Source organism: Hibiscus syriacus, unplaced genomic scaffold, assembly GCF_006381635.1.
Source record: "Hibiscus syriacus cultivar Baekdansim isolate YM2019G1 unplaced genomic scaffold, ASM638163v2 tig00001674_pilon, whole genome shotgun sequence".
NCBI lineage: Eukaryota > Viridiplantae > Streptophyta > Magnoliopsida > Malvales > Malvaceae > Hibiscus > Hibiscus syriacus.
Window position 1 is genome coordinate 283,960 of NW_024061880.1, and position 27,846 is coordinate 311,805.

General features: G+C 35.6%; 1 protein-coding gene and 3 pseudogenes across 1 annotated transcript; 2 read left to right on the plus strand and 2 right to left on the minus strand.

The window, feature by feature from the left end:
- Nucleotides 1–299: 299 nt before the first annotated feature.
- On the minus strand, nt 300–2,460 carry LOC120130537 (annotated as a pseudogene).
- A 748-nt stretch (nt 2,461–3,208) lies between these two features.
- LOC120130650 lies at nt 3,209–4,983 on the minus strand (annotated as a pseudogene).
- Nucleotides 4,984–5,176: 193 nt separating this feature from the next.
- Nucleotides 5,177–10,130, plus strand: LOC120130548 (annotated as a pseudogene).
- Nucleotides 10,131–10,806: 676 nt separating this feature from the next.
- On the plus strand, nt 10,807–26,345 carry LOC120131056 (methyltransferase FGSG_00040-like). The gene is given in 4 exon segments (XM_039148163.1): nt 10,807–11,477; nt 11,480–11,509; nt 11,512–12,315; nt 26,069–26,345. Coding segments are annotated over 4 exon segments (1,611 nt in total). The 5' UTR covers nt 10,807–10,867; the 3' UTR covers nt 26,236–26,345.
- Nucleotides 26,346–27,846: the final 1,501 nt, after the last annotated feature.

Sequence of the window (27,846 nt, forward strand, 5' to 3'; positions counted from 1 at the left end):
CAGTACGTGCAGAGACTCTTTGTCTCTTCTAACATTGGATAATAATTTTATTTTGTATGAATTTAATAATATAATTAAAATTAAAAGTTCCAATAAAAAGCTTTGGGATAGAAAAATATTCAGCATATGCATTGATGTTCGAAATGGTTAATCAGTGAATGCTGCATAAACTATTTCGATTCAAAATGATATTACTCAAACATCCAGACGCTATGGCTGGCCATTGGGCAGTTTCCATTTGATGCCTCAACTTCCATGCATGACAATGAAACTGGAATACCAATCAAATCCGATTCAGATTAACCCTCATTGAAATCCGCAGCCGCCGCTACATTATCGACAAACCATGCGTTCTCCGTTGCGTATTGCGTTAACGCCGTCGTCGAGGACGTAGGCTCATCCATCCAGTCTTCTAGTTCTTGCATCTGACCCATGTAAACCAATTCATTGCATGTGTATGACTGATTGTCGGCATTGGGGTTTACAACAGTTTCGACAGTCGGAACTTGAACCGGAGCATTGGGGGAGTTCGATATCGACGTAGGAGAGTCGAGGTTATCGCGGCTAGGGAAGTTAAACATGCCGGTAACTATAACTTGCCAGTTGCCATGCTATGAGCACATCGATACACCTCGGTCTCGGATTTGGAGGTAAAGGGTCGGTCCCCGGGTGGATCTGCGGTTGGATTTGGATCTGCGTTGGATTGGACTGGCAAGGCTTGTTTATTCGACGAATGCGGCCCTTCCCTCGCTTCTGCTTCGAGGCGAGCTCATTCCCACTGAGCCATATGGTTTAGATTTGCGTCGTGACATTCGTGGCCAGACGAGCCAAGTGCATCGACTCGGGGCTTGTGGGTCAAGGGCAGGGCCGACCCAATACATGTGTAAGATGGGCGACAGTCCAGGGCAGCATGTAGGGCCGGGGCATGTTGGACCATTACAAAAGTGAAGCTGTTTTGCAGGTGATGGCTCTTTTGAGTGGATTTGCTGGAGTCTACACTGAGGTAAAAAAAATTAGATACGTGTTCCATTTCTTCTTTTTGAAGTTGTAACTTGTTTTTGGATGATTATTTATTGTTAAGGTGTTTCGCCGATGTTGCCTTATCTGATTCTGATTGATTTTTTTTTTAAAAATCATAAACGTTAGGTTTTCGTTAGAGTTTTTGGACAAAATGAGTTAATGAGTATTCTTTGGATGATGTTACTAGCCTGAAAGAAAGTTGCATTCTTTTTCTTTGGGTGAAAAGTATTGAGATTACACCAATCTGGATTATTTGGGTGATGGGTTTTTCCTTTAGAATATTCAAAATCATGCCTTTTTTGTTTTCTTTATTTACATCAATATCTTTTGATTTTTATTTGCATTTTTTTATTTAGAGAAGTTAAGGTAAAATAGAAATGAGTTTTCTGCAATTTAGTTTAGTTGTAGAAAAATCGTAAAACTTAGACATAAATGTATTAAGTTCTCATTTTATCTCGAATCAAAACTTATGAGTTTAGTTCACTTTGTTTAACAAACTAGTGTTTATAGTTTGATTGTTTGAATTTTGATTGTGTAGTGACAAGCTTAGTTTGATGAAAAAAAACTGTGACTAAATTTTCGTTCAAGATATATTTTAGAGTGATTACTTCTGATTATTTTGATTTCATCATTAATTTTCCATATCAGTTGATTGTGAGAATAATAAGTAAGAAATAACAAGTCAATAACATAAATTTCAGTCACCGGTCAAGTTGTATCTTTCCTTGCTAATATATCTGTTTTATATTTACTTGCTATTATTTGTTTATTGATTATTTTTAAATATGTTACCTCAAAACAACCATCGGGTGTCCAAAATAGAAACGAAAAACAAGAACAAAAAGTACGGTACAATATAAGAGCATAAAAAAATTTCTCGTCCAGTATTAAAATTCATTGGACCGCCCTGGTCATGGGATCGATCCCCATCTTGATTAGCTCTTCTTCAGATGTGTGTTCCAATGATTCTTCATCTCATTATCAGTCCTCTTGGGAAAATGAACCGCAATAGCCGACCATCTAAAATTATATATATAAACAACAACGATTCAAAGATCCATCTTTTAAAAGATCGAACAAAGCAACACGACGGATCTTAGTGATCACCTGTTGCAACAAAAGCATGGAGCTGGATAATGGTTTGTTCTTCACGTAAACTGAACTGTCCTCTCTTGATATCAGGCCGTAAATAGTTAATCCATCTCAAATCTACAACTCTTCCCGCATCTCTTCAACACTGAAACAAAAACAAGTAAACGTAAAGCATAAGCTCACAGAATCCATCAATCAATCATAATAAACCACCTGCTTTCTCAGGCAAGGAACCCAGCTGCCATGGCCATGTTGCTGAATATAAGCGGCGAGCTTCTGGTCTTCTTCGGCGGTCCGGGACCTCTTTTCAAACCCTTCCTTTTCGTGGCATAAAGTAGAGCGACGCATTATCAAAAACAATCCGAGTGGAAATAAAGTCGGAGATGTGCTTGATTTTAAGTCTGGTTTCATAAAGTTTTGGCCATGCATTGGTCGTGAAAGAAGTTTATTTAAACTGAAATAATGGATATGGTGAGGGGTTAGATTGTAGCAATTAATACCAGATATAATCGGACAGGTCGTGTCATAAAACAGGGTGTACAATATCAAATCTTCCCCGAAATGGTCCCTCTGCCATTGGTCAAATTATTTTTGAAACTGATTTTTAATTTTTTAATAATATTTTATAATCTTCACCGTTGACGGTACATAAAATTATATTAAAAATTTTGAACGAGTATTCTTCGGCTGAAGTATCTTAAGAAAATTTTAATTAACAAAAACTTACATTTTCCTTTTAAAATGTTTTTAAAGTTTAAACACAACTTGTGATCATAATCAATAATAGATTTTGTCATTTTAAAATGCTCTACTAAGAATCTTAAGCCTGATCACACCAATAATAATTGAATCTCACCTAATTTTTTTCCAAGAATCATTGTGGGTGGAAACTTAATATGACATAGAACTTATTCTTTTCATCTTATTGCTCAAGTGGTGTATGGTTAGGCAGTGAAATTAAAGCAAAAATTTAATATAAAAATGAATCATATCATATATTTATATTTTGCATAAAATAATATCACTTGCATATTTGACACCACACAGCATGTATTAACTACACTGGTATGGATCCGGTCACAACACATGCTTGATTCTAGTAAGAAAATGGAGTCCACTACACTACAAAACCGAAAGCTGATTTGGCTCTTACCGTCGAGGGCCAAAGCCTCGACACCATGGCACCACCATTCACAGCTGCAAACCGAAACAGGGTTAACCTTATATGGAAAAGATACCATCAAAAACTATCTCGGAAGAAGACCGCAATGGTAGAGATCGATTGCATAATTGGAGTGTTCGATGCTATGATCAAGCATGAAATATTTACAATAAGCAAAGTTGTGTCTAGATATTGCATTTTTACAAATTGCAATGCATGCTTATTACCAAATGTAAACACAAATGGACTTACTCTGTTGCACTTAGCGATTTCACAGCCATGGTCACTAGGAAAGGGAAACCTGCTTTAAGACCTTCCGTCCCATGTTGGTATTCAAGTATCCGCCACAGAAGCCGTTAGCTCGTAATGCATATTGGCATCTGAAGCCTGATCAGGTCAATTATTCAGAAGGAAGAAAGCCCCGAAATTTTCCGGAACTTCTCATAAGAGACCCAGAAAAAAAATTGCCATGGACCAAGCCTTGCCCAGGTAGGAAAGAAACCTTTCCACAATGCTGTTAATCCTTCGATCTTCACCGTTTTTATCAAACAATCACACGAACTCTTGTACATGAGATTCCCTTCCTTACCAACTGCTTGATTCATCATTCTTGTCTTCACAACATCTGCCGGACAACTCAAGGTTGTTGCGGCGAGACCCGACATGATCGACGCCAATGTATGTGCATAGATGTTATCATCAGCTATCTGATTATTGATGACAAAACGTTTTGCATGATCATAACAAGCTAGTTCCCCCATATTCACCAAAAATGCCCTCTGAATATTCGGCAAAACCCCTTCCAAAGACCTCGAATACCTTCGCGGCTACAATCTTTTAAAGGCATCAAATGGTCCTTTGTATCTAGGTTGAAGACCCTTGCTTATAAGACGGCCATCAACTTGCATCCTCACCTTAACAAGATCAGCTGGACTTGCCAAAAACTGTACTACTAATAGTAAGCAGAAAATTTATACTATTACATTCCAAATGAACATTTAGAATAATCAATCTTATCAAATGTGTATAATGAACACACACACACACACACACGAGCATAAGTCTAATTGTAAATTTCAGCCCTTTAATTTGTCAAATCTGATCCTCGTCCTTTTAAAAACTGATAAATTAGTCTTGTGTCTGTAAATGTGAATTGGCTAATAATCCCAATTCAATCAGCAGTGTTTGACTGCATTTAAGGTATCCATTTCAAAAATATTATTTCTTTTGGCAAATTCAAGCAAGTACATTAACTCCCATTAACTTGATTCAGTACTAAAGACAAACCTGAGCAATAACGCCGGAAATGCCACCAACAAAAGCTTTAGAAGACAGGGAAAGAGACTGATCGTGCTCACCAAATTCCTCAAATTCTCGTAACCGACGATCCGAATGGGAGTGTAGAACAGATGCCTGAGAATAGCCGGAGAGACCTTGATAAAGCCCGAAAACGCCTTGATCACGGACGATTGCGGCGGCGACACGGAAAGCATTGGTGGGGCGGCGCGTGGATGATGAGAGAGGCTGCGACTCGCCATGAAGCTGGAGCCTTGTCTTGGTTATGTCTATCGGAAAGGTGGAGGTTTCCGCCACCATAGCCGAGAGTGACGTCATCAAGATCTTAAATCCGGTATGAGTTCGGGTTTGGTCTTGTCCCTGGACATTTGCCTTCATTTGATCTGCAAGACTTTGAGACAAACCTAAACTTACCTTTGAGCAGGGCGTCGAAGAGAAAATAATAAAGGTGAAAAAAAGGTAAAATTGTCATTTTCGTCCTTTATTATATATAAGACTTGGATAACTTACAACCTTAGTCATTACACTTACCATCGGTCTTGTTTTGGTCACTAAACTATAAGACTTTCAATTTTACCAAAGTGACCAAGATCATAATGATACCAAAGTGCTATTTCCGGGAACAATAAGTTGGTGAAGAACATTGGGAAGGTTATTCGTGATCTTTGAAATCTTGGTTTTCACATCCATGACTGAAGATGCATATGCTTCTGCCATATTCATGCTCATGAAGTTGAGTTTTTTTTTTAATTTTATTTTAAAATATGTATGCACAGCTATCTCATTGAACTTAGCATAGTTGTCTGATCTTTTGCTATTCAATGTTATGTCGTCTTTTCTTTTTAGTGATTCTCTTTTAGAAAATGCTATGTTACATGTAGCTTACATTACATGTCATGTTTCTAGCATTATATATTATCGTTATTTGAAATAGTACTCTTTCCTTGTTTGCATACAGGCTAAAGTACATGATCTGGCAGGTGATGATTATCGTAGTTCTATTTTGGATTCGATTAAGGGTTGGATACAGGTTATTTTGGTGTTTGTGAATCCTTTACATTTTCTCTTTTCATTGAAACAACTGTAAGAAATCATTTTCTCAACAAAAATAAACTGTAAGAAATCATGGATGGCTTGTTAATCTTGCTGTAATCTTGGCCTAATATAAAGTATTTTTTAAAGTTTCATGTTATTTTCAGCTTTATTAAATTGCTATTATCTTCTCCTATGGTTAAGTTACTGAGAGATTATTCTTTACATTTGGCTAATTGCACAGGTTGTTCCTCTGCAATTCTTGAATGCATTGCTTGCCTATCTTGGTGATTCTATTAGTTTTGACCAACATTCATCGGGTTCCAAATCACCTCTGGCTTCACAACCATCTTCATGCCATTTTGGAACAAATACTCCATTAGAAGGACTCATTAGATGGAAATTGCGGCTAGAGTATTTTGCTTATGAAACATTGCAAGATTTAAGGATCGCCAAATTGTTTGAGATTATCGTTGACTATCCTGAGAGGTAACACTTTCTCCATTCAACTTTCATTGTTCCTGCAGTTCAAATTTCTCCCGAGGTGAATCTTGATGAGTTTGAATAGTTCTCTTTCCAAGAAAGTTATAGTGTTGGCTTTGAGGGAAGGGTGGGGTTATGACAGAGGGACAGTTTCTTCTTGTTATGTAGCTCAAAATCCTTTTGCACAAAAGGGGGGGGGGGGTAAAAAGAAATTTCTGCATTGATTTGCTGCGACATTCTCAAAAAAAATTTCCCCTGGTGGGGTTGTCCTCCCCCATCCTTTCTCCTCCCTCTGAGTGTGGGGCGAAAGAAGACAGATGGAATTAACTATATTTTATGGTACTGGCTTTGTTTTTTGAGTTCCTTGTTTGAATGGATGTTGGTGATGCAATAAAAAGTATTCATGGAAATTCCTCACTGATTAATTCTTCCTGACTACTACAGTTCTCCTGCAATTGAAGATTTAAAACAATGTCTTGAATATGCTGGACAGTACTCTAAGCTGGTCGAATCTTTTCTTTCTGCACTAAGATACCGCTTACTTACTGCGGGTGCCTCAACCAATGACATATTACATCAATATGTTTCAACAATCAAAGCACTCCGGACCATAGATCCAGCTGGTTTTTTCCTTGAAGCTTGGTGAACCTATAAGACACTACTTGAGGGGAAGAAAAGACACCATAAAGTGCATTGTAACCATGCTTACCGATGGCACTAATGGTAATCCAAATGGATATGGAAACAGTAGGGATAGCCTTCTTGAGGAATTAAATAGAGAGGAAGAAAATCAAGAAAATGTTGTGATCGACGATGATTTTAATACAGATGACAAGCAAGCTTGGATTGATGCAAAACGATATGTTTACTTCTATAGCTGTTATTGACAACGATAATTTACGTGTATATAAGCTGTGCAGTCAAAGTTGTCATGTTGACCTGCGACTCTGTGAGTTCTTTCTTGTTCAGTTGGGAGGCTGACCCTGTTGAGACTGACCCATTAAAAGGTAGTCGAAATAGAAGGAAGGTCGACATACTTGGAATGATTGTTGGCATAATTGGTTCAAAGGACCAACTTGTTAACGATACCGTGTTATGCTTGCTGAAAAACTTCTGAACAAATTGGATTATGACATTGACTCGGAGATACGGACTGTAGAACTCCTCAAAGTTGTTATTGTACTCATTCTATTCTATTTTCCCCTGTTCAATATCTCTTTTAAAACTCTTTCTTTGCATTTTTTTCCAGATACATTTTGGAGAGAGTAGCATGCAGAAGTGTGAAATCATGCTTAATGATTTCATTGATTCCAAAAGGACAATACCAACATTAAAGCAACCATTAATAAAACATCTCAAATAGGTATTCCCTGGCTTTGTAGAACTTTTAGAGATGGATAGCTCGGGTGCTACTTATTCTACCATCTAATCCGATCTGTTTAACTTTTGTTGAAACCATAAGATCCAGAGTCAGCAGCGGCTGGGATGTCCTTGGAAAATCTTGATGCTACAATCATATCTTCGAATTTCTGGACTCCAATCCAGGCATGCACTTCTTTGATATCGGTTCTTTTTAAAAATTTACTTTGCACTTTGTTATTGGTGGTAGGAAAAGGTTTAAAAATTCTCAAAATAACATTTAAGATATTTGTTTTCCCTTTTTTCCATTCGGGTTTAAGTTTATTATTTGCCAGAGCCAAAGTGCTCTTTTGGTGAAGATATTATTTGATCAGAGGAAGAGCTAATAGCCTAATACATGATAGTCTGATTGGTGCTTTTACTTTTTGCTATTGGTCCCCTATATATAATTCGATTTAATTGGATTCATTCAATTTAATTCAATTCATGCTCTTGAGAAAAGTAAAAGACGTTAAGAAGAGCACCAGCAAAAAACAGCCGAGGGAATCAATCAAAAGAAATTCAGAGAATTAAATTTTAATCAATCTTCTTAAGGTGTAATCTGTCATGCCATCTTTTGTTTCATTTTTTTCCTCCTTTCCTTTTTCATTCCACCTTTGTTTTTCATACGGACCATATCTGTGAAGAATACATAACTTGACAGCTTCCTGAAATGGGAAATAATTTTATTGACTGTGTAAAAATATGCAAGAGAAACTTGTTCAGGACGGTGTCTATCCAATTAAGTCAAAAAAAGTCTAGAATATTGTCGGTGTCCAACAAGCTTGTAGATTCCTTGTTTCCCATGCTTATGTAACTGACCAAAATCCAGTTTTGTTAAGTAATCTAGCATTTCTCATTATCTTTTTGGTCATTCTTTTCATTAACGTTCTGAATTTTTTCAGGAAGAGGCCCTCATCGTTCCTGGTTCCATTGACCAACTGCTCTCTGATTATGCAAGAAGGTTTCATGAAATCAAGACTCCTAGAAAACTACTTTGGAAGAAAAATCTTGGAACAGTCAAGGTTAGGTCTTTCAATAATTTGTGAATGCCAATGAATGTCCATTTTAGTATCAATTACTCTTATTGCATTATCAATTTTCTTTTCCTCCTTTTTATATCACTTAACTAACATTTATGCTTATACCAATGTAACTGTTCTAGTTGGAATTGCAATTTGAGGATAAGGCAATGCAATTACAGTTGTTCTTGTACACGCAGCAATAATAATGCAATTTGAGGACCAAACGAGGTACTTTCAGCAATCTTTTTACTTTGCATCCTTTTGTCCGCGTAACAATGGTATGTTATTATTCACTTTCAGTTTGACCTCTAAGAATCTTGCTGCTGCTATAGGGATCCCTGTTGATGTGCTGAATAGGAGAATAAGTTCTTGGATAAGTAAGGTATGTTTAAACAATTCATGTCCTTCCATATCAAAGATCGTTCCTGTTCAAAATCATGAAATTCCTTTTGCCACTTAATAGCCTGAGGCTGCCCCTTGATTTTCAATGTGTTATTCCATTGTAATGCAAAAATGTATTTGCCACTCAAAGATATAGGTAACAGCGTACATTTCCCTTTGTAGTTGTACTTTGTAACATTATTTGGAAGTTGACACAATTATTCCTTCACAGTCCAGTTGAAAGCTTTTTTGTTACTTGTTCTCAAGTTCAAGTACATATATTGATTTGTTGCCAGTTCAAATTTCTTGGTATTTTCCCTTGCAAGTACAAGCTAAAAGTTTCAAGTAGGTAGAAATTTGGAATCGTCTGGTAATCAAAAGGAGAATCATTCGAAATTGAAGTCCATTTACAAAATTATTGTCCTTACTAATCCTCCATCCAGGAGTTCTTACTGAATCACCAGGAACAGATCCTAGCAACCATGTGTTTACCCTAGTCGAAGGCATGATTGATGCTAGTAAGAACAGTGGTAATACTGGAAACTGCGAGGAGCTTTTAGCTGGCGAGGAGGAGGCAGACAGATCTGTGGCTATTGTTGAGGATCAACTAAGTAAAGAAATGACTGTATTTGAGGCATGTGATGCTTACGATTTATTTTCGACGTGTCATTTTGCTTAATGGTGCTCCCTAACCAAACTTTGGACCGTTGTAGAAATTCATCTTGGGTATGCTCACAAATTTGGTAGCATGGCATTAGATCGAATTCATAATACTCTTAAGGTAAGATGATTTTTGCAATGCCCCACACTTCAAATTAAATACTAGTAACATAATTGAGTAACATAATTGCTAACTAAGGCATCATGTTGCTATTAGATGTTTTGTGTAGCAGACCCTCCGTATGATAAATCCCTCCAACAGCTGCAAAGCTTCTTATCAGGTCTAGTTTCTGAAGAGAAATTAGAGCTCAGAGATGGAATGTACTTCTGGAAGAAGTAATTAGCTGCTATATTCTTTGGCCATCAACTACTGAGCATTTAACAGGCAGCGCCGGTAAGTATTCAATACACATTAAACAAATATTATGAGATGCTTTTCCGATTTGTATCGTGTTGGTTGCTTTTTCTTTATGTAGATTCCAAAAGTATGTCTGTTAAAGCTAGTCCTGCTCTAGAATCGCCTACTTTCGAGTTCCGACAACATTTATGCAAGTAAGGCTGGATGTAATTTCGGGTTGTTCTCAAGACTGGTCGTCTGTGTGGATGATACTTCTCTAAATGGTTGGAACCCTGGTTGAGGGATCTACTGTATTTAGAGGAACTGTTGAGGCCTGAGCGACTAATGTTGTTATTAGTATCCGTTTATTAGTCTTTTTAACTCCTAATTTAAAGTAAATTTGTTCTATTGTGTAAATAGTAATTTATAATGCAGAAATTTGGGATTTAGTCCTATACTATATTCTTCTATTAGTCCTATACTATATTTAAGTTACAGGTGTAATCCGTGTACTCTAATATGATCATTATTAGTCTTGTACTTTTCAAATTTTAAAATTTTGGTCCTCGAACAATAACAATTAAATTTATCAAATTCAATTCTATTATTAGTTTATGGTATCTAAATTGACCATTTTAAGACCCTATTCATACTATTTCTATAGTATTTAGGTCATGATTGAAAGTTCAAAATCAGAAAAGAAGAGGGACTAAAATTGAACACTATAGTATTAGGACTAAATTCACAATTTATGAAGAGTACAGAGACTAATATGAGGATTTGGCAAAAATACTTGCATAAACAAGCCTGATATAGCCGTTGCAATTGTAAAAAAAAACCCGTTAAAAAGGTTTAAAAATAAGAAGAGAAATAAAGGTCGACAAGAAATGAGTATGACCGTTATATTATTCATAAACCTCACCAAAATTTGAAACCAACAAGCGAGAAAAAAGAAGAAGAAAAAAAAATACACTATAAGCAATGTCTGCCGCCGAAGAGCAAATGCATCAGCTCAGATCAGAAGCCACCGTGTTTCTCCTCAGAGAAGAATGGAGAGATTCTATACACCTTTACTCTCAGTTAATCGATCTTTGCCAAGCTCGAATTTTCAATACCCATCAAGATCCCAACCCAGACCCAGATCATCTCTCCAAGCTCAACAAATCTCTCTGTATCGCCTTCTCGAATCGAGCCGAGGCAAGGTCGAAGCTACAAGATTTCACCCGAGCACTTCAAGACTGTGATGGAGCACTTCGAATCGAACCCACCCATTTCAAGACTCTGTTCTGCAAAGGTAAGATCTTACTTAGTCTGAACAGGTATTTAAATGCTTTGGACTGCTTCAAAGCAGCACTCTTTGATCCCCAGGGTAATGGGAATCTCGATATTGTTAATGGGTATTTAGAGAAATGTAAGAAACTCGAGTTTCAATCTAGGACGGGAAGTTTTGATCTTTCTGATTGGGTCCTTAATGGGTTCAAAGGAATGCCTCCGGAACTTGCTGAATATGTCGGTCCGGTTGTGGTTAAGAGGTCTGAGCTTAGTGGTCGGGGCTTGTTTGCTACAAAGAATATCGATGCCGGGACTTTGCTTTTGTCACCAAGGCTATTGCGATTGAAAGAGGTATTTGGGAGGTCAAGATTCAGCTGAAAATGCACAGCTTGTTATGTGGAAGAATTTCATAGATAAAGTTAAGGAAGCTGTCTCAAAATGCCGAAGAACACGGCTTTTGATTAATATGCTATCAACAGGTGAAGATGAAGTGGAGCTTGAAGTCCCTGATATGAGTATCTTTAGGCCTGATATTGAGTTAAATGGCTGTTCAAAGGACCAGGAGCTCGATATGGATAAGATTTTAAGCATTTTGGATGTCAATTCTCTTGTGGAAGAGGCTGTTTCGGCTAAAGTATTAGGGAAAAACAGTGATTTTTATGGTGTTGGGTTATGGATATTGGCTTCCTTCATCAATCATTCGTGCAATCCGAATACGAGACGTTTGCACGTAGGGGACTATGCTATGGTTCACGCTTCTAGAGATGTCAAGGCCGGCGAAGAGATCACGTTCATGTATTTCGATACGCTTTCTCCATTTGAGAAACGTGCGGAAATGTCAATGTCGTGGGGATTCAACTGCAAATGTAGCCGATGCAAGTTCGAAGGAGCTGCGGTTTGTCCAAAGCAAGAGTTGAGAGAGATTGAGATTGGCCTTGAAAAAGGGGTAGATGTGGGAGGTGCAGTTTATAGGTTGGAGGAAGGTATGAAGAGATGGGCAGTGAGGGGAAAAGGGAAGGGCTACTTGAGGGCCTCCTATTGGCCTGCATATGCCGAGGTATATGGTTCGGATAGGTCTATGAAATGGTGGAGCAGGCGGATTCCGGCAATGGAGGCTGTTGTGGACAGTGTAGTAGAAGTTGTGGGAAGCGAAGAGGGAGTTGTCATAACCATTTTTTTTTATCAATTAAATATTATTTTAAAAAAACGATTATGACTTTATTTTAGAAAAATTGGGCGATTTTGAATTGATTTGAATAAAATTGAAAAGAGTCGCCATCGACCTTTGGGTTAGGTAGGTTGAATACCTAAAAACGTCTTTTAAAACAATTTTAAGAAAAATCATTTTTTAAGACAAGATTCGGTCTGCGTTACCAAAGATTCATTTAAATGGATTCGGGAGTCGGTTACGTGCGGGGAAGGGTAAACATCCCCACAACGCCCAAAATTGGTACTGTGTCGCTTACACATCGTTGTAAATGGTGGAAATTATAAATCGAATATAAAGTTAAAATATGATCTATTTATCGAACATTAATTAATTTGCTTCGAATTAAATAATTAGAGAAAATTCTTTAACTCGAAAAGAAATCTCGAAATTAGCAATCCTCCATCGGGAAAGCTAACTCGACTATTTCTTATTCATAAAGAATATTTCCCTCTTGATAAAATGCGAATCGAATATAAATAAAATTGATGTTTGCATACAACAAAATAAATTGATTAACTAAAATGTGAATTGAATACAAATGCAAAAATTTGAATTTGACATTTACATAAAATAAAATAAATTACTATTTAATATAACACACATTGCATCATTTGCACAAATTAATTAGTGAAATATAATCGACTTGTTGCAAGTTCCTATGTCGTTAAAATGCCGTATCGGATCGCACCACTTCGACCAAGTGATACTTTCCACGCTCATTCTACGCATACGTGTACTTACAAGTATTTGGACAATATTTAAATAAAGAAAAATGGAAATAAATAGAAATAGAAATATGTGAAATAAATATTTATATTTACAACAAATAAAATTAAGCATATTTTAATTACATATGGTACAAATAAATACATAACATGAAAAAAGTACATACATAGGGGATTAAAAGAATGTTACACCCCAAAATATAAATGGCCAAAAAGTAAGTATTTAATAATTACAATGACTAATATGGTAATAATAAATTAAAGGGCTAAAACAGAAAAATAGAAAATTAAAAGACTAAAATAGCAAAACAGAAACGTAGGGACTAAAATAGTAATTAAACTGAATGTAAACTAGTGACTAAAATAAACAGATTTACAAATCTTAGAGTCAAATTTGAACATCAGCCAAAATATACAACATACAAAATCAGTGACTAAAATGAAACCACTACAAACATTGTGGCCAAAGTAAAATATGAGTATAATAACATTACATTTAATAATAGGACTAAAATAAAATATATATAACTGCAGAATACAATGTACAAATTTATAAAAATTAGCAACAGAAGATCTAGTGACCAAAATATAAACTATACGAACATGGTATACAAAATACAAAATACATAAACTGTAAGAGTGACCAAAATGTAACATGCATAAATATTAAGGCCAAATTAAAATATCAACAGAAACATAAAGGGCCGAACAGTAATTAAATAAAATAATAAACAGTGACTAAAATGGAATAATCATAAATTCATGGGCCAAATTCGAATATCAAAGGAAAATACACATTAAACTGAAACAGTGACTAAAACGAAATAAATATAAATATCACAACCAAATTATAATATCAGCAAACATAATATATAATTAATGACTGAAATGCAATCATTAAAAACTAAAAGGCTCGAAATAAAACAATAATAATTTCATTAAATGACTTAAATAGAGCATTACAAAGGAGAAGGGACTTAAAGTGTAGTTACCCCATGCGTGAAATTACAGAATTCGTCCCTTCAAAACGACGCCGTTTTGCAAAAGCTATAAATAGCCCAAATAACTCCCAAAACAGGCCATCTGTTTCATTTTTCCCCAGAGAAGAGAGAGTAAGAGAGAGACCGAGAGATGAGATCCAGAAACCGGTGGAGTCTCCACCGTGCCGGCCGCCTCTCGTCGGCGGTCACCGCCGTTCACCGGCGTCGGAGAAGAGAGAGGAAGGCATCATTCGAAACACCCTTTCACCCTGAGCATGGATCGGAGATCCGTTTGGCCTGAAAACGGCCCAAACTCCGTAGATCTACAACGGAACCTACGGTTTCTTCGACTCCGGCAGCCACTGGAATGACCTTGAACCGAGGTAAGGGCTTCGCCCTTTTCTTTCTCTCTTAGTTTTCTTTCTTTCTTTTTTTTTTTTTGAAAATCGAATGGAATTTTTCTCTGAAAACCGAATCCCACCTCTCTCCGTTTTTTCAACCCAATGTCCCCCCCTCAAAATTGGTACCTTTACTTGATTTATGGTCCATTTTGCTGCGTTTGGTGAGATGATGATGATGCTAGCGTAGGGATAAGGGTCCCTGATCTTGGTAGGGACAAATTTCCGATTTATCGGGATTTAGGTATTTTTAATGGGTTTTGGATTTGATTTAATTTGTGACTGATTTGGGTGATATTTTGCATTGTGGATGATACTGGCGACGTGGGAACGGCGGCTGGACCATCGGAGTGGGCCGGAACAGTGACGGCGGCGCGGCTGTCCATTTGCTGTTGCTGGCGGCGGCTGGATGATTTAGGGTTTTGAAACCCTAATTACTTGGGCCAAATCCAGGCCTAGTTTGAGTATTGGGCCTGAACCGGGTCTTGTTGGGCCTTGTTGTATTGGGCTTTGGCCTGCAAAATATGTAAAATGTAATATAATAATATAATAAAAATAATAATAATAATAATAATAAATAACGATAAAAAACCGGACAAAAACGGGTGTCTACAGCTGCCCCTCTTTGCACATTCTTGTGTTAACAAGAATAGGGCAAAGATGATAAGACAACACGTTTTTGTCTGGTTCTCTTCCATTTATACATAGAAATTGGATAATACTGGTTGTTGGGGACGACACTGCTCATACATGATGAAGAGTTCTGGTCGTCTAAAAGTGACAAGGTTCCTACATAATGAGGAAATCTGATCGAGGGATGACACTTCTCCTACGTGATGAAGAGTTCTTGGCCATCTTTAGGTGATAACACGGTTCCTACGTGATGAGGACGGCTGGTTATCTATGGTTGACACGGCTCCTACGTGATGAGGAGATCTGGTCTGGGGAATGGCACGGCTCATACGTGATGAAGAGTTCTGGCCATCTAAAGGTGATAACACGGTTCCTACGTGATGAGGACGGCTGGTTATCCATGGTTGACACGACTCCTACGTGATGAGGAGATCTGGTCTGGGGATGACACGGTTCCTATGTGATGAGGACTACTGGCCATCTTAGGAATAATGGTTTCAAGGGAGACCAACTCAAAGATGTGTTTCAGTAGAAACAAACTCAAAAATTGAATTTTGATAAAAATTATCTCAAGGGAGACAAAATTCGTTTCAAAGGAAACAACCCAAAGATGGCATTTAAAGGGAATTGTCTCAAACGAGACAAAATTTGTTTTTAAGGGAAACGTTCTCAAAGATGTTTATTTTGTTTCAAGGGAAACAGATTCAAAGATGGTAAATTTTGTTTCCAAAGAAACAAACTCAAAGATTTTCTCAAAGAAACTGTCTCGAGAGACATAAAATTTTGTTTCCAAAGAAAGAGATTCAATGATTTTTTTTTTGAAAAGACATTGTCATAAGAGACAAAACTTTGTTTTTCAGAAAATGGTATCTTAGTGAGACAAAATTTTGTTTCCAGAGAAATAGACTCAAAGATTTTTCTTCAAAAGAAATTGTTTTAAGGTATAAAACATTGTTTCCAGAGAAACAAACTCAAAGATGATCTTGTTTTAAGAGAAAATGTTTCAAGAGAAAATGTTTCAAGTGAAACGACTCAAAAATGGTTTTATTTTAAGTGAAACAAACTCAAAGATTTTGTATTTCTAGAGAAACTGCCTCAAGGGAGTCAAAATTTGTTTTAATAAAAACAATCTCCAAGGTGGGTAGTTTTAAAAGAAATTGTCTAAACGATCTCAAATGTGGGTATTTTCAAAAGAAGTTGTCTCGAGAGACAAATTTTGTTTCAAAGGAAACAAACTCAAAGATTTTTTTCAAAAGAAATTGTCTTTAAGAGATAAAATTTTGTTTCAAAAGAAATAGACTCAAAGATGGATTACATCTTAAGTAAGACCAAATTTGTTTCAAATGAAACAATCTCAAAAGTTAGTTTTTAATTAGAAACTGTCTCAAGAGAGACAACATTTGTTTTTAAAGAAATAGACTCAAAGATGATTTTGTTAAGAGAAACAAACTCAAAGATTTTCAAAATGAACATATTCAAAGATTTACTTCAAGAGAAACTGTCTCAAGAAATACAAAATTCATTTTAAGAGAAACAGATTCAAAGATTTTTTTCAAAAGAAATTATCTTAAGAGAGACAAAATTTTGCTTCCAAAGAAACAAACTCAAAGATTTTTGTTTCAAAAGAAATTATCTTAAGAGAGACAAAATTTTGTTTCAAAAGAAACAAACTCAAAGATTTTTGTTTCAAAAAAATTGTCTCAAGAGAGACAAAACTTTGTTTCAGACTCAGAGATTTTTCACAAAATTGTCTCAAGAGAGACAAAACTTTGTTTCAAAATAAATAGACTCAAAGATTTTTTCAAACGAAACAACTCAAAGATTTTTATTCAAAAGGAACAAACTCCAAGATTTTTATTCAAAAGGAACAAACTCAAAGATTTTTTCAAGAGGAAAAAACTCAAAGATTTTTTCAAAAGAAATTGTCTTTAAGAGATAAAAAATCGTTTTAAAAGATTCAAATATTGTCGATTTTGTTTATATGGAAATAATCTCAAAGGTGTTTTCAAAAGCGTTCATTTTGTTTCAAATGAAACAATTTCAGGATTTGTTAAGAGGGGAAATGTCTCGTGCGAGACAAATCAGCTTTGAAAATCTCAAGTGATATTAATTTTGCTTTAAGTACAACAACCTTGAAATTTGTATTATGAGAGAAAATGATGTCTCAAGCGAGACGAAATTTGCTTTAAGATACAGTCTCAAATGAGACAAAATTTGTTTTTTAGAGAAATTGTCTCAAGCGAGACAAAGTTTGTTTTTGAGAAAACGATCTCAAGTGAGATCAACTTTGTTTAATGCGAAACAAATTCGAAATTTTGATCTCAAAGGGAAAAGGTCTCAAGCGAGACGAAATTTGTTTTGAAATAAACAAGAATCTAAGGTGAGATTAATTTTGTTTTTAGTGAATCAAATTCAAAATTTGTATCTCAAAGGAAAAATGTCTCAAGCGAGACGCAATTTGTTTTAAAATTTTCAAAATTTGTGGAAAAATGTCTCAAGCGAGACATAATTTGTTTTAGAGAGAAAGTTGTCTCAAGCGAGATAAAATTTGTTTTTAAGAAAACTGTCTCTAGTGAGACGAAACTTTGTTTTTTTAATAAGATAATCTCAAGAGCGCATAGTCTGTCTATTGATTCCTGCATGTTGAGGAAACGTCTTCAGAAGATCTGATTGTTGACTTCAGGAAGCCAAATATGTGGATTGCATTGTTCTTTCAGGTTGAAAACATCTGGTTATTTCCGAGCTCTTATTTCCTGAAAAGATCAGAATGATGCACTTTTGACTAACTATCTTGGATGTTATGATAGATGTCAATATGAAATTTATTTATTTATTTATTTATTTATTTATTTTTTTTTTTTTGAATTTGTCTTCAAGTGAGGAGAAAAATGTCTTTAATATATATGATGATAAATGTTTGATGCAAATTTTATGTATTATGTATGTATGTGTACATATGTATGTATGTATGTATGTATGTATGTATGTATGTATGTATGTATGTATGTATGTATGTATGTATGTATGTATGTATGTATGTATGTATGTATGTATGTATGTATGTATGTATGTATGTATGTATGTATGTATATATGTATGTATGTATGCTTTTCTCGATCTAGAAGGAGAATGATCGCGAGAGCAGTCTTCACTCTATCATTGATTCAACTTGTCCATTTCCACCATGGTGTACTCTTGCAAACCTTGACCTGAGACCATTTGTTTGTCCCATCAAATTTTGTCCAAAAATTAGCTTTCTCTTGCCCCAGCTTCGATTCTGAGCTTCGGAGAGATATTTATTGAATTCCAAGATACGCCTCCAGAGAGATTATCTTGTTTGAAAATGTTTTTCTTCTTCTTTTATTTTCAAAAGTCTGAAAATATCAATAGTTTTGAAAAATGTTTAATCAAAAGTTTTGAAAATATTGCTCCTTTCAAGGTTTCACAATTGACAAATCATAAAACAAGAGTTCATTGGATATCAAAGAATTAATTACTCTTTTAATCTTTCAATTAATTATAGCTATTTGACAAGTGTCAAGATCAATGCTATCTTTGAGAGATGGTTAAGTAAGGAAGGATAAAAAAGTCTCAAGTGGTTAATTTTGGTCAAAAGTATAGTGTTCTCATTTATTTGATGTTCTCTGATCTGATGGAGTAGCTTCTGTACTCAGTTATTGGAAGTGTTCTCTGACTCCCAACTCTCATGTTCTCATTCATGTCGTGTGATGCCTCATCAAGGGATTTGAGCAATCGTCTTCTATGTAATAATCTTCATATTCGAGCCACCTTTTTAGGTTTTCAACTCGAATCCTCCTTTGGTTTCAAAACGTTATTCATAATTTACGTCTTGAACCCCCCTTTGTTATTTTTTCTCTATCATGCATTAAAGATTTTGGAAAACCTTTTGTAAATAAAAGATTAATCCTGATGAGCGGAATGAAATCTGAAGATAGTCTTTTCTGTTTAGAAATCCATGTATGATTAGAATGGACTTGTAAGGCACGTAATGTAGGTCATGGTTCAGGGTTATGAAAGAAATGGATAAAAGGCCCAAACAAGTGTTTACGGGTAATTGAAACCAAGGATCAATTCATTCTGATGCCTTCGATTTTGTCTTGCTCAATTTGAATCTGCTCACATGTGTTTTTCTCTTAATGTTCTATGATCTTCAAATGAAGTGATTCTGAAATGATTGTGCTTGATCCATCTCATAGTTTACAGCTTGATGCGTCATTTAAGTCAGGAGACTCTTTGTCTCTGTTCTTTGTCCTCTTTTGTTCTTTGCTTTTTCTTTGATTTTTGCTTTGATTTTTCTCTTTGCTCTTTGTTTTTTCTTTGGTTTGATCTTTGCACTCTGCGTCTGGTTCACCTTTCGGTATCTCATTTGGACCAATTTTCTTCACTCAGATTTCCTTCACATTGCCCCCCCAGTGTGGAGGGTGATCCTTGGTTAGGGTTGAATCAAAAGAAAAGATCATTCAGGCTCAAAGGGGACACAAGGGATATATTTTCTCCTTTTGTGAAGGGATAAAGAAAGAAAGCCGTTCATCATCTCATACACAGAAGTCCTTGCAGAAGAGGTATCCCCAGGGGATTAATTTTTAAGATTAATTTTTATTTAAATGAAAACAGTAATTAATGCATGATAGAATTATTTTGAGTGAATTCTATTTTTTCTTCGCTTCTTGCTCTCAATATGTCTCAATTGCTCATACTCGTCTTCAGAAAATTGATGCGAAATGCCCCACACTGTGTCTCTTTTGTAGGAAGGTTTATGTTCAAGTGAACATCTTGTACTCAATGTCTGTAGGTTTTATTGGTAGAAAATGTTGGTTTTACGTCTAAGAAGACAATGATGACTTTATTGGCTCAAAGAAAGGTATGGGTATGACTTTTGTGTCTTAAAAAAATAAATGCAGTGTTTCAAGGTGGAAAGAATATTTCAAGGTCTCAAAGAGAGGGAATGTTTTAAGATCGAAAAGAATATTTCAAGGTCTCAAAGAGATAAAATGTCAAAAATTGGTTATTTGGCAGTGACCAGGAATTATTTCGGGTAAAAAAAAATCGAGAGATTTTATTTTGGGTTTAGACAGAATAAGAAAGGGTCTAATCTTGCCATATGTCAAAAATCTATAATTCTTGAAGAATTAAAAGAATATGTAATTCATTCGATATTCAAAGAACTAAAGATTAAAATTTGTTCAATTATTTAACCTTAGAAGGTAGCATCATTTCAGTCATCAAAGATTAAAAATATTTAAGCAAATATTGAAGAAAGAACAAAAACGAGTTCAAACAAAATAATCTCTATGGATGCAAGTGGTTGATGCAATGACTTCTCTGGCTTAGTATTAGGATACCCCTGAATAAATCATATTATGGATTTTGTGCTTTAGTGTCTTGCAGTTGTCAGTGGTATGCCCCGAGCTCCCAACATGATAGCTGCATATGGCGTTAATATCATGGCCTTCAGGATATGGGGTCTCTCTTGGTTTGGATTGAACTGGAGTCACAATGTTCCTCTCAACTAGCATTGGGAGCAATTCTTTATATGTCATTGGGAGTGGATTGATGCGACCGAATGCCTTATGAGGTTTGGTCCCCAGATTAGCTAGATAAGATCCTTCAACGTTAATATCATCTCTTTCCTCATTGTCGGAATGACTAGTGCCTCCTATCTGGCCATTATTGACTGCTCTTTCGATCATTTCTACACACATGACAATGTCAGAAAAACTCTAAGTGGCAACCCCTATCATGTAATCGATATATGGAGACTTCAATGTATCGATGAATAGAGTGATAAACTCTCTTTCAGTCATGGGTGGATGCACTTGAGATGCGACATCCCTCCATCGTTGAGCATATTGTCGGAAACTCTCATAATTCTTCATCCCCATATTCTGAAGCATTGTTCGATCGGGGGCCATATCAATCATGTGCTTGTATTGGCCCAGAAAAGCACTAGCCAAATCCCTCCAGGAGCGGACTTGAGAACGACTCAGTTGGTGGTACCACCTTGAAGCGGGTCCAATCAAACTGTCTTGAAAGCAGTGGATCAACATCTGATCATTGTTAATGTATCCAGTCATTCTTCGAATAAACATCGTGAGGTGGACCTTGGGGCAACTGGTTCCCCTGTACTTTTCAAACTCGGGCATCTTGAATTTGGGCGGGAGCACCAAGTCGAGAACTAGTACTAGTTCTGTTGCATCCATCCCGTTGTGAGAGGTTTGTCCTCTCATTCCATGGAATGTCTCTCTGCACCACTGTTTCAAATTCTCTGGGATCTCGTTCTTGGCTCTTCTCGTCGCTTGGTGACTAGGAATCCTGTTGGACGAGATAAGTGGTTGTGAATTAGCCTGTGCCTTCACACATTCAACTGTTTCACGGGTCAGTGAAATCTTTTCTTTGCCTTTTTCTTGGTTGAGCTCAGCCATCTTTGCTACCATTTGGTCAACTAGGTCTTTTTGGTTTTGCAAGATACGATCCACGGTGGTCTTTTGCATCTGCTCCATTTTAACCTCCCACTCTGCTTGCAACTTTTGCAAACTCTCGTTCAGCTCTTTCTTTAATTCCTCAAATTTTGCATCCATTCTCAGTACTGTGTGAATGCAATTGCACAGTTAGAAGTGCTTCCTCAAAGTTTCCAGCAAGGTATGATTAATGCATGTAAACATGCTTAAATGAATGTTATGCAAAATGCAATGATGCAAATGCAAATGCAGAAATGTGGATCCCAACAATGAATATTTTAGAACAATTTTCACCAGAAATAAAAGTTTTCACATTACAAGACAGTCCACTTTACAGACTTGACTTCTCTTAGATGTTGAATCTGAAATGGGTCGCTGCTTCATCTTGGATCTTCATCCTTGAAAATGATGCCCCTCAAGCGTGTTGTAAATAGACTCCGTTAATGCCTCGGTGGTGCTGAAGTTTGTGCTTCACTCCTTGATGGTTAACGATGGAATAATTGTGGATGAGAATCTACTGCTGGATTACTCCTTAGATCAGTGGATTATCATATCAGTCTCGAATGATGCACGATATTCGAGAAAATCTCATTCTTATACTCTGGACTTCTTTTTAGCCCTCGATGCATGTCTGTGTATGCGATCGCTTGATTGAAAACTTTTATCTCTTCTTGTGAAAATTTTTCTCTCGAATATCCCCTTACGGATCAACACTTTTGCATTATGATGATGCAACGCAATGCAATGCAAATGACAAAATGACACAAACAAAAGAGAAGAAATAAGTTAGTATACACAAACAAAAGAGAAAAATAAGTTAGTACATGTAAAATAATTGATACAAATAAAAATGTAATTCAGAGATGGATATATCACCTACCCCGTCATGATATCTACCCAAACATGCTTTCAATTAAATAACAATCCTACCCGGACATGCTATCTACCCAAAATGATCTATTTTCAAGAAATTGGTCCTAACTACATGGTATCTAGTTCGCATGCTTTATTCGAAAAAAAATATATTCTACAAATTTAAATGGTTAAGGTTTAGAATCGTTCCTCCTTCGTGTACACCTATTTTGGGTACCTACTGACGGACAGAGGTTCGATACAACTATACCTAGGGTGATCGTTCGACGGTTCACTATATGCTTGGTTTCGGCTCTAACGGAAAAAGGGACTCGAATTGTCCTTGATGTCGGTGCCCCCTTGGGCTGCCAAACCCTCAACCCTCACCCATTACAGGTTTCAAACGGAACGAGTTCAATTCGAGGGGATTCACTGTCTTATACCCATACGAGGAATAAATTCCTACGAAGGTATAAGGTATGTATCCCATGAGTTATTTGCTAACACTCATACGAAGAATAAATTCTTACGAGAGTAAAGCATTCACCCCAACTAATTTGGATCGAAGCTCGTGTCTAGAGCTTATGTTATGCCAATGCGAGTGATGATGTGTGTGAGGAGGAACATACCTACCTTCGACCCAAAAGGAAAACAAAACAAGGAAAAAAAGATAAAATCCTGACAAAGCTGAAAGCCAAAAATAAAATGTTAGTACGACAAAAAAAACGAAGCAATTAAAAATTTCAATAAACGGATCATAAATTAACTAAAGACTCGAACTCATAATTTCGACCATAACGACAATGTGTAAGCGACATACAGCTTGACCCTCTAAAAAAAAAGTCCCCAGCGGAGTCGCCAAGCTGTCATAACCATTTTTTTTTATCAATTAAATATTATTTTAAAAAAACGATTATGACTTTATTTTAGAAAAATTGGGCGATTTTGAATTGATTTGAATAAAATTGAAAAGAGTCGCCATCGACCTTTGGGTTAGGTAGGTTGAATACCTAAAAACGTCTTTTAAAACAATTTTAAGAAAAATCATTTTTTAAGACAAGATTCGGTCTGCGTTACCAAAGATTCATTTAAATGGATTCGGGAGTCGGTTACGTGCGGGGAAGGGTAAACATCCCCACAACGCCCAAAATTGGTACTGTGTCGCTTACACATCGTTGTAAATGGTGGAAATTATAAATCGAATATAAAGTTAAAATATGATCTATTTATCGAACATTAATTAATTTGCTTCGAATTAAATAATTAGAGAAAAATTCTTTAACTCGAAAAGAAATCTCGAAATTAGCAATCCTCCATCGGGAAAGCTAACTCGACTATTCTTATTCATAAAGAATATTTCCTCTTGATAAAATGCGAATCGAATATAAATAAAATTGATGTTTGCATACAACAAAATAAATTGATTAACTAAAATGTGAATTGAATACAAATGCAAAATTTGAATTTGACATTTACATAAAATAAAATAAATTACTATTTAATATAACACACATTGCATCATTTGCACAAATTAATTAGTGAAATATAATCGACTTGTTGCAAGTTCCTATGTCGTTAAAATGCCGTATCGGATCGCACCACTTCGACCAAGTGATACTTTCCACGCTCATTCTACGCATACGTGTACTTACAAGTATTTGGACAATATTTAAATAAAGAAAAATGGAAATAAATAGAAATAGAAATATGTGAAATAAATATTTATATTTACAACAAATAAAATTAAGCATATTTAATTACATATGGTACAAATAAATACATAACATGAAAAAAGTACATACATAGGGGATTAAAAGAATGTTACACCCCAAAATATAAATGGCCAAAAAGTAAGTATTTAATAATTACAATGACTAATATGGTAATAATAAATTAAAGGGCTAAAACAGAAAAATAGAAAATTAAAAGACTAAAATAGCAAAACAGAAACGTAGGGACTAAAATAGTAATTAAACTGAATGTAAACTAGTGACTAAAATAAACAGATTTACAAATCTTAGAGTCAAATTTGAACATCAGCCAAAATATACAACATACAAAATCAGTGACTAAAATGAAACCACTACAAACATTGTGGCCAAAGTAAAATATGAGTATAATAACATTACATTTAATAATAGGACTAAAATAAAATATATATAACTGCAGAATACAATGTACAAATTTATAAAAATTAGCAACAGAAGATCTAGTGACCAAAATATAAACTATACGAACATGGTATACAAAATACAAAATACATAAACTGTAAGAGTGACCAAAATGTAACATGCATAAATATTAAGGCCAAATTAAAATATCAACAGAAACATAAAGGGCCGAACAGTAATTAAATAAAATAATAAACAGTGACTAAAATGGAATAATCATAAATTCATGGGCCAAATTCGAATATCAAAGGAAAATACACATTAAACTGAAACAGTGACTAAAACGAAATAAATATAAATATCACAACCAAATTATAATATCAGCAAATAATATATAAATTAATGACTGAAATGCAATCATTAAAAACTAAAAGGCTCGAAATAAAACAATAATAATTTCATTAAATGACTTAAATAGAGCATTACAAAGGAGAAGGGACTTAAAGTGTAGTTACCCCATGCGTGAAATTACAGAATTCGTCCCTTCAAAACGACGCCGTTTTGCAAAAGCTATAAATAGCCCAAATAACTCCCAAAACAGGCCATCTGTTTCATTTTTCCCCAGAGAAGAGAGAGAGTAAGAGAGAGACCGAGAGATGAGATCCAGAAACCGGTGGAGTCTCCACCGTGCCGGCCGCCTCTCGTCGGCGGTCACCGCCGTTCACCGGCGTCGGAGAAGAGAGAGGAAGGCATCATTCGAAACACCCTTTCACCCTGAGCATGGATCGGAGATCCGTTTGGCCTGAAAACGGCCCAAACTCCGTAGATCTACAACGGAACCTACGGTTTCTTCGACTCCGGCAGCCACTGGAATGACCTTGAACCGAGGTAAGGGCTTCGCCCTTTTCTTTCTCTCTTAGTTTTCTTTCTTTCTTTTTTTTTTTTTGAAAATCGAATGGAATTTTTCTCTGAAAACCGAATCCCACCTCTCTCCGTTTTTTCAACCCAATGTCCCCCCCTCAAAATTGGTACCTTTACTTGATTTATGGTCCATTTTGCTGCGTTTGGTGAGATGATGATGATGCTAGCGTAGGGATAAGGGTCCCTGATCTTGGTAGGGACAAATTTCCCGATTTATCGGGATTTAGGTATTTTTTAATGGGTTTTGGATTTGATTTAATTTGTGACTGATTTGGGTGATATTTTGCATTGTGGATGATACTGGCGACGTGGGAACGGCGGCTGGACCATCGGAGTGGGCCGGAACAGTGACGGCGGCGCGGCTGTCCATTTGCTGTTGCTGGCGGCGGCTGGATGATTTAGGGTTTTGAAACCCTAATTACTTGGGCCAAATCCAGGCCTAGTTTGAGTATTGGGCCTGAACCGGGTCTTGTTGGGCCTTGTTGTATTGGGCTTTGGCCTGCAAAATATGTAAAATGTAATATTAATAATATAATAAAATAATAATAATAATAATAATAAAATAACGATAAAAAACCCGGACAAAAACGGGTGTCTACAGGAGTATTGAAGGCTGTTGCAAAAGGATTGAAGAAAAGCGGTGGCGGTGGTGTGGTGGAATTCGAGAGAGCAATGAAGTTGGGAAGGGGGTTTTATGGCAAAGTGATAAAAATACAAGCAATGAAGACTCTTCTTCAGATGGAATTCAGGATCAAAGCTATTAGCTAAATAGCCATTGGAGAAACAATCCTTTTGATTTTATATTACTTTTTTTCTGTTTAGTCTGTTACAATTTTTCATCTAACTTGTTTTGCTGCTACATTTGATGTTACCATGATGTAACCGGCAAATCTTGCTGCAATACTCGTCCATTCCATCACAAGTTTCCATTGTACTTGAGACACCCTTGTGTGTTCTTTTCAGGTCTGATGGTACCGTCGGGTTCTATCTCCCACTGTTGATCAGCATCGCCATTTGCACACCTCTTTAGTGCAATATAGTCATCCTCTGTGCATTATACAACCACGAACCATGAATGGTCGTATCTACGACCAAAAAAAAATCATGCCCAAAGCAATATCAGTAAAAAATGAATAAGCTTCATTACTGATCGAAAGAAGTTTATCTCAAATTCCAGCTCATGGATCCCTTGGCTTCCAAGCACCAAAAATCAGCTCCCTTAATAACATAAACGTTAACCCAAGCAACCCATAATTTAATTTTTAACATAATTTAATTTTTTCTTGGATTTTTACTATTGATCCCTCCGGTAGCCCTAATATAACACCTCGGGTCGGATCGGTTCACCCACATCGGTCTGAGAGAGTTTTGCAATGCTTGGCTTTGGAGGTGCTTCCAATAGGAGATGGAGGAGGCCTTTTATAACAAAATTTTCTTCTCATAATTCAACTTTTTCACCATGATTAATTAAAAATTTTACTCATAATTCAACTTGGTTTTCTTTTGTCTTCACGAGGATAGTAAAAGATTCGATCTCTTAGACAATAATATTTTAATATTGTTTATACATAAATAATTTTTCTTGGTAATATAACGATTAAACAGATTACACAATAATTAAATGTGTGATAGTAGTGACAATAATAATAACAACATACTTTGAAGATTATTAAGTCATCGATAAATCTTCTAAGCATGATGATAATAAAAAGTTATATAATATATCCTTAAGTTTTTAGAGCAGGATAAAAAAGACCTTCAAATCATCAATAATTTTTTATATCATAATGAAAATACTTTTAAACCATTAGTAAATCGTTTAAACATGATATTAAGATATTCAAAATATCTATAAGCCATCCGTAAATTTCTTTTAACTTTATAATATATTATTAATATGAGTTGATCAAGAATGGTATTCATTTGCATTGAAGGCTAGATTTATCTTCCATAATTTTTTATCCGAAATCTTAGATGTCAAGATGTAAAGGTTTAAGTTTTTCATTTAATATCTCATGATCATTTGATTTTTAATTAGTTATAATTGTTTTAATCAACTTCGCTTTTCCTCTTATCTTATCGGGAATGGTAGAAGTTTCGTTCTCTACTTGAATTTTAATGGCGTTAAATTAGAGTTGACATTCGAATACATTTGCTAAACGTTGGTTTTTATTTAAAAGAACGCAAAAGAAAGGTAGTTAGAGGATGATACTTTAATAGTGGCAATGGCACGCTTGCAACGCAAACTTTATTATTATTTCTCACTACTTCTACCACTATAACTGTTGTTGCTAGCATGACTGTTAGACAATGATATTTTAGTAGTGCTGATACAAAAATAATTTTTCTTGGTAATTTAACAACTCAACAGAGTAATTT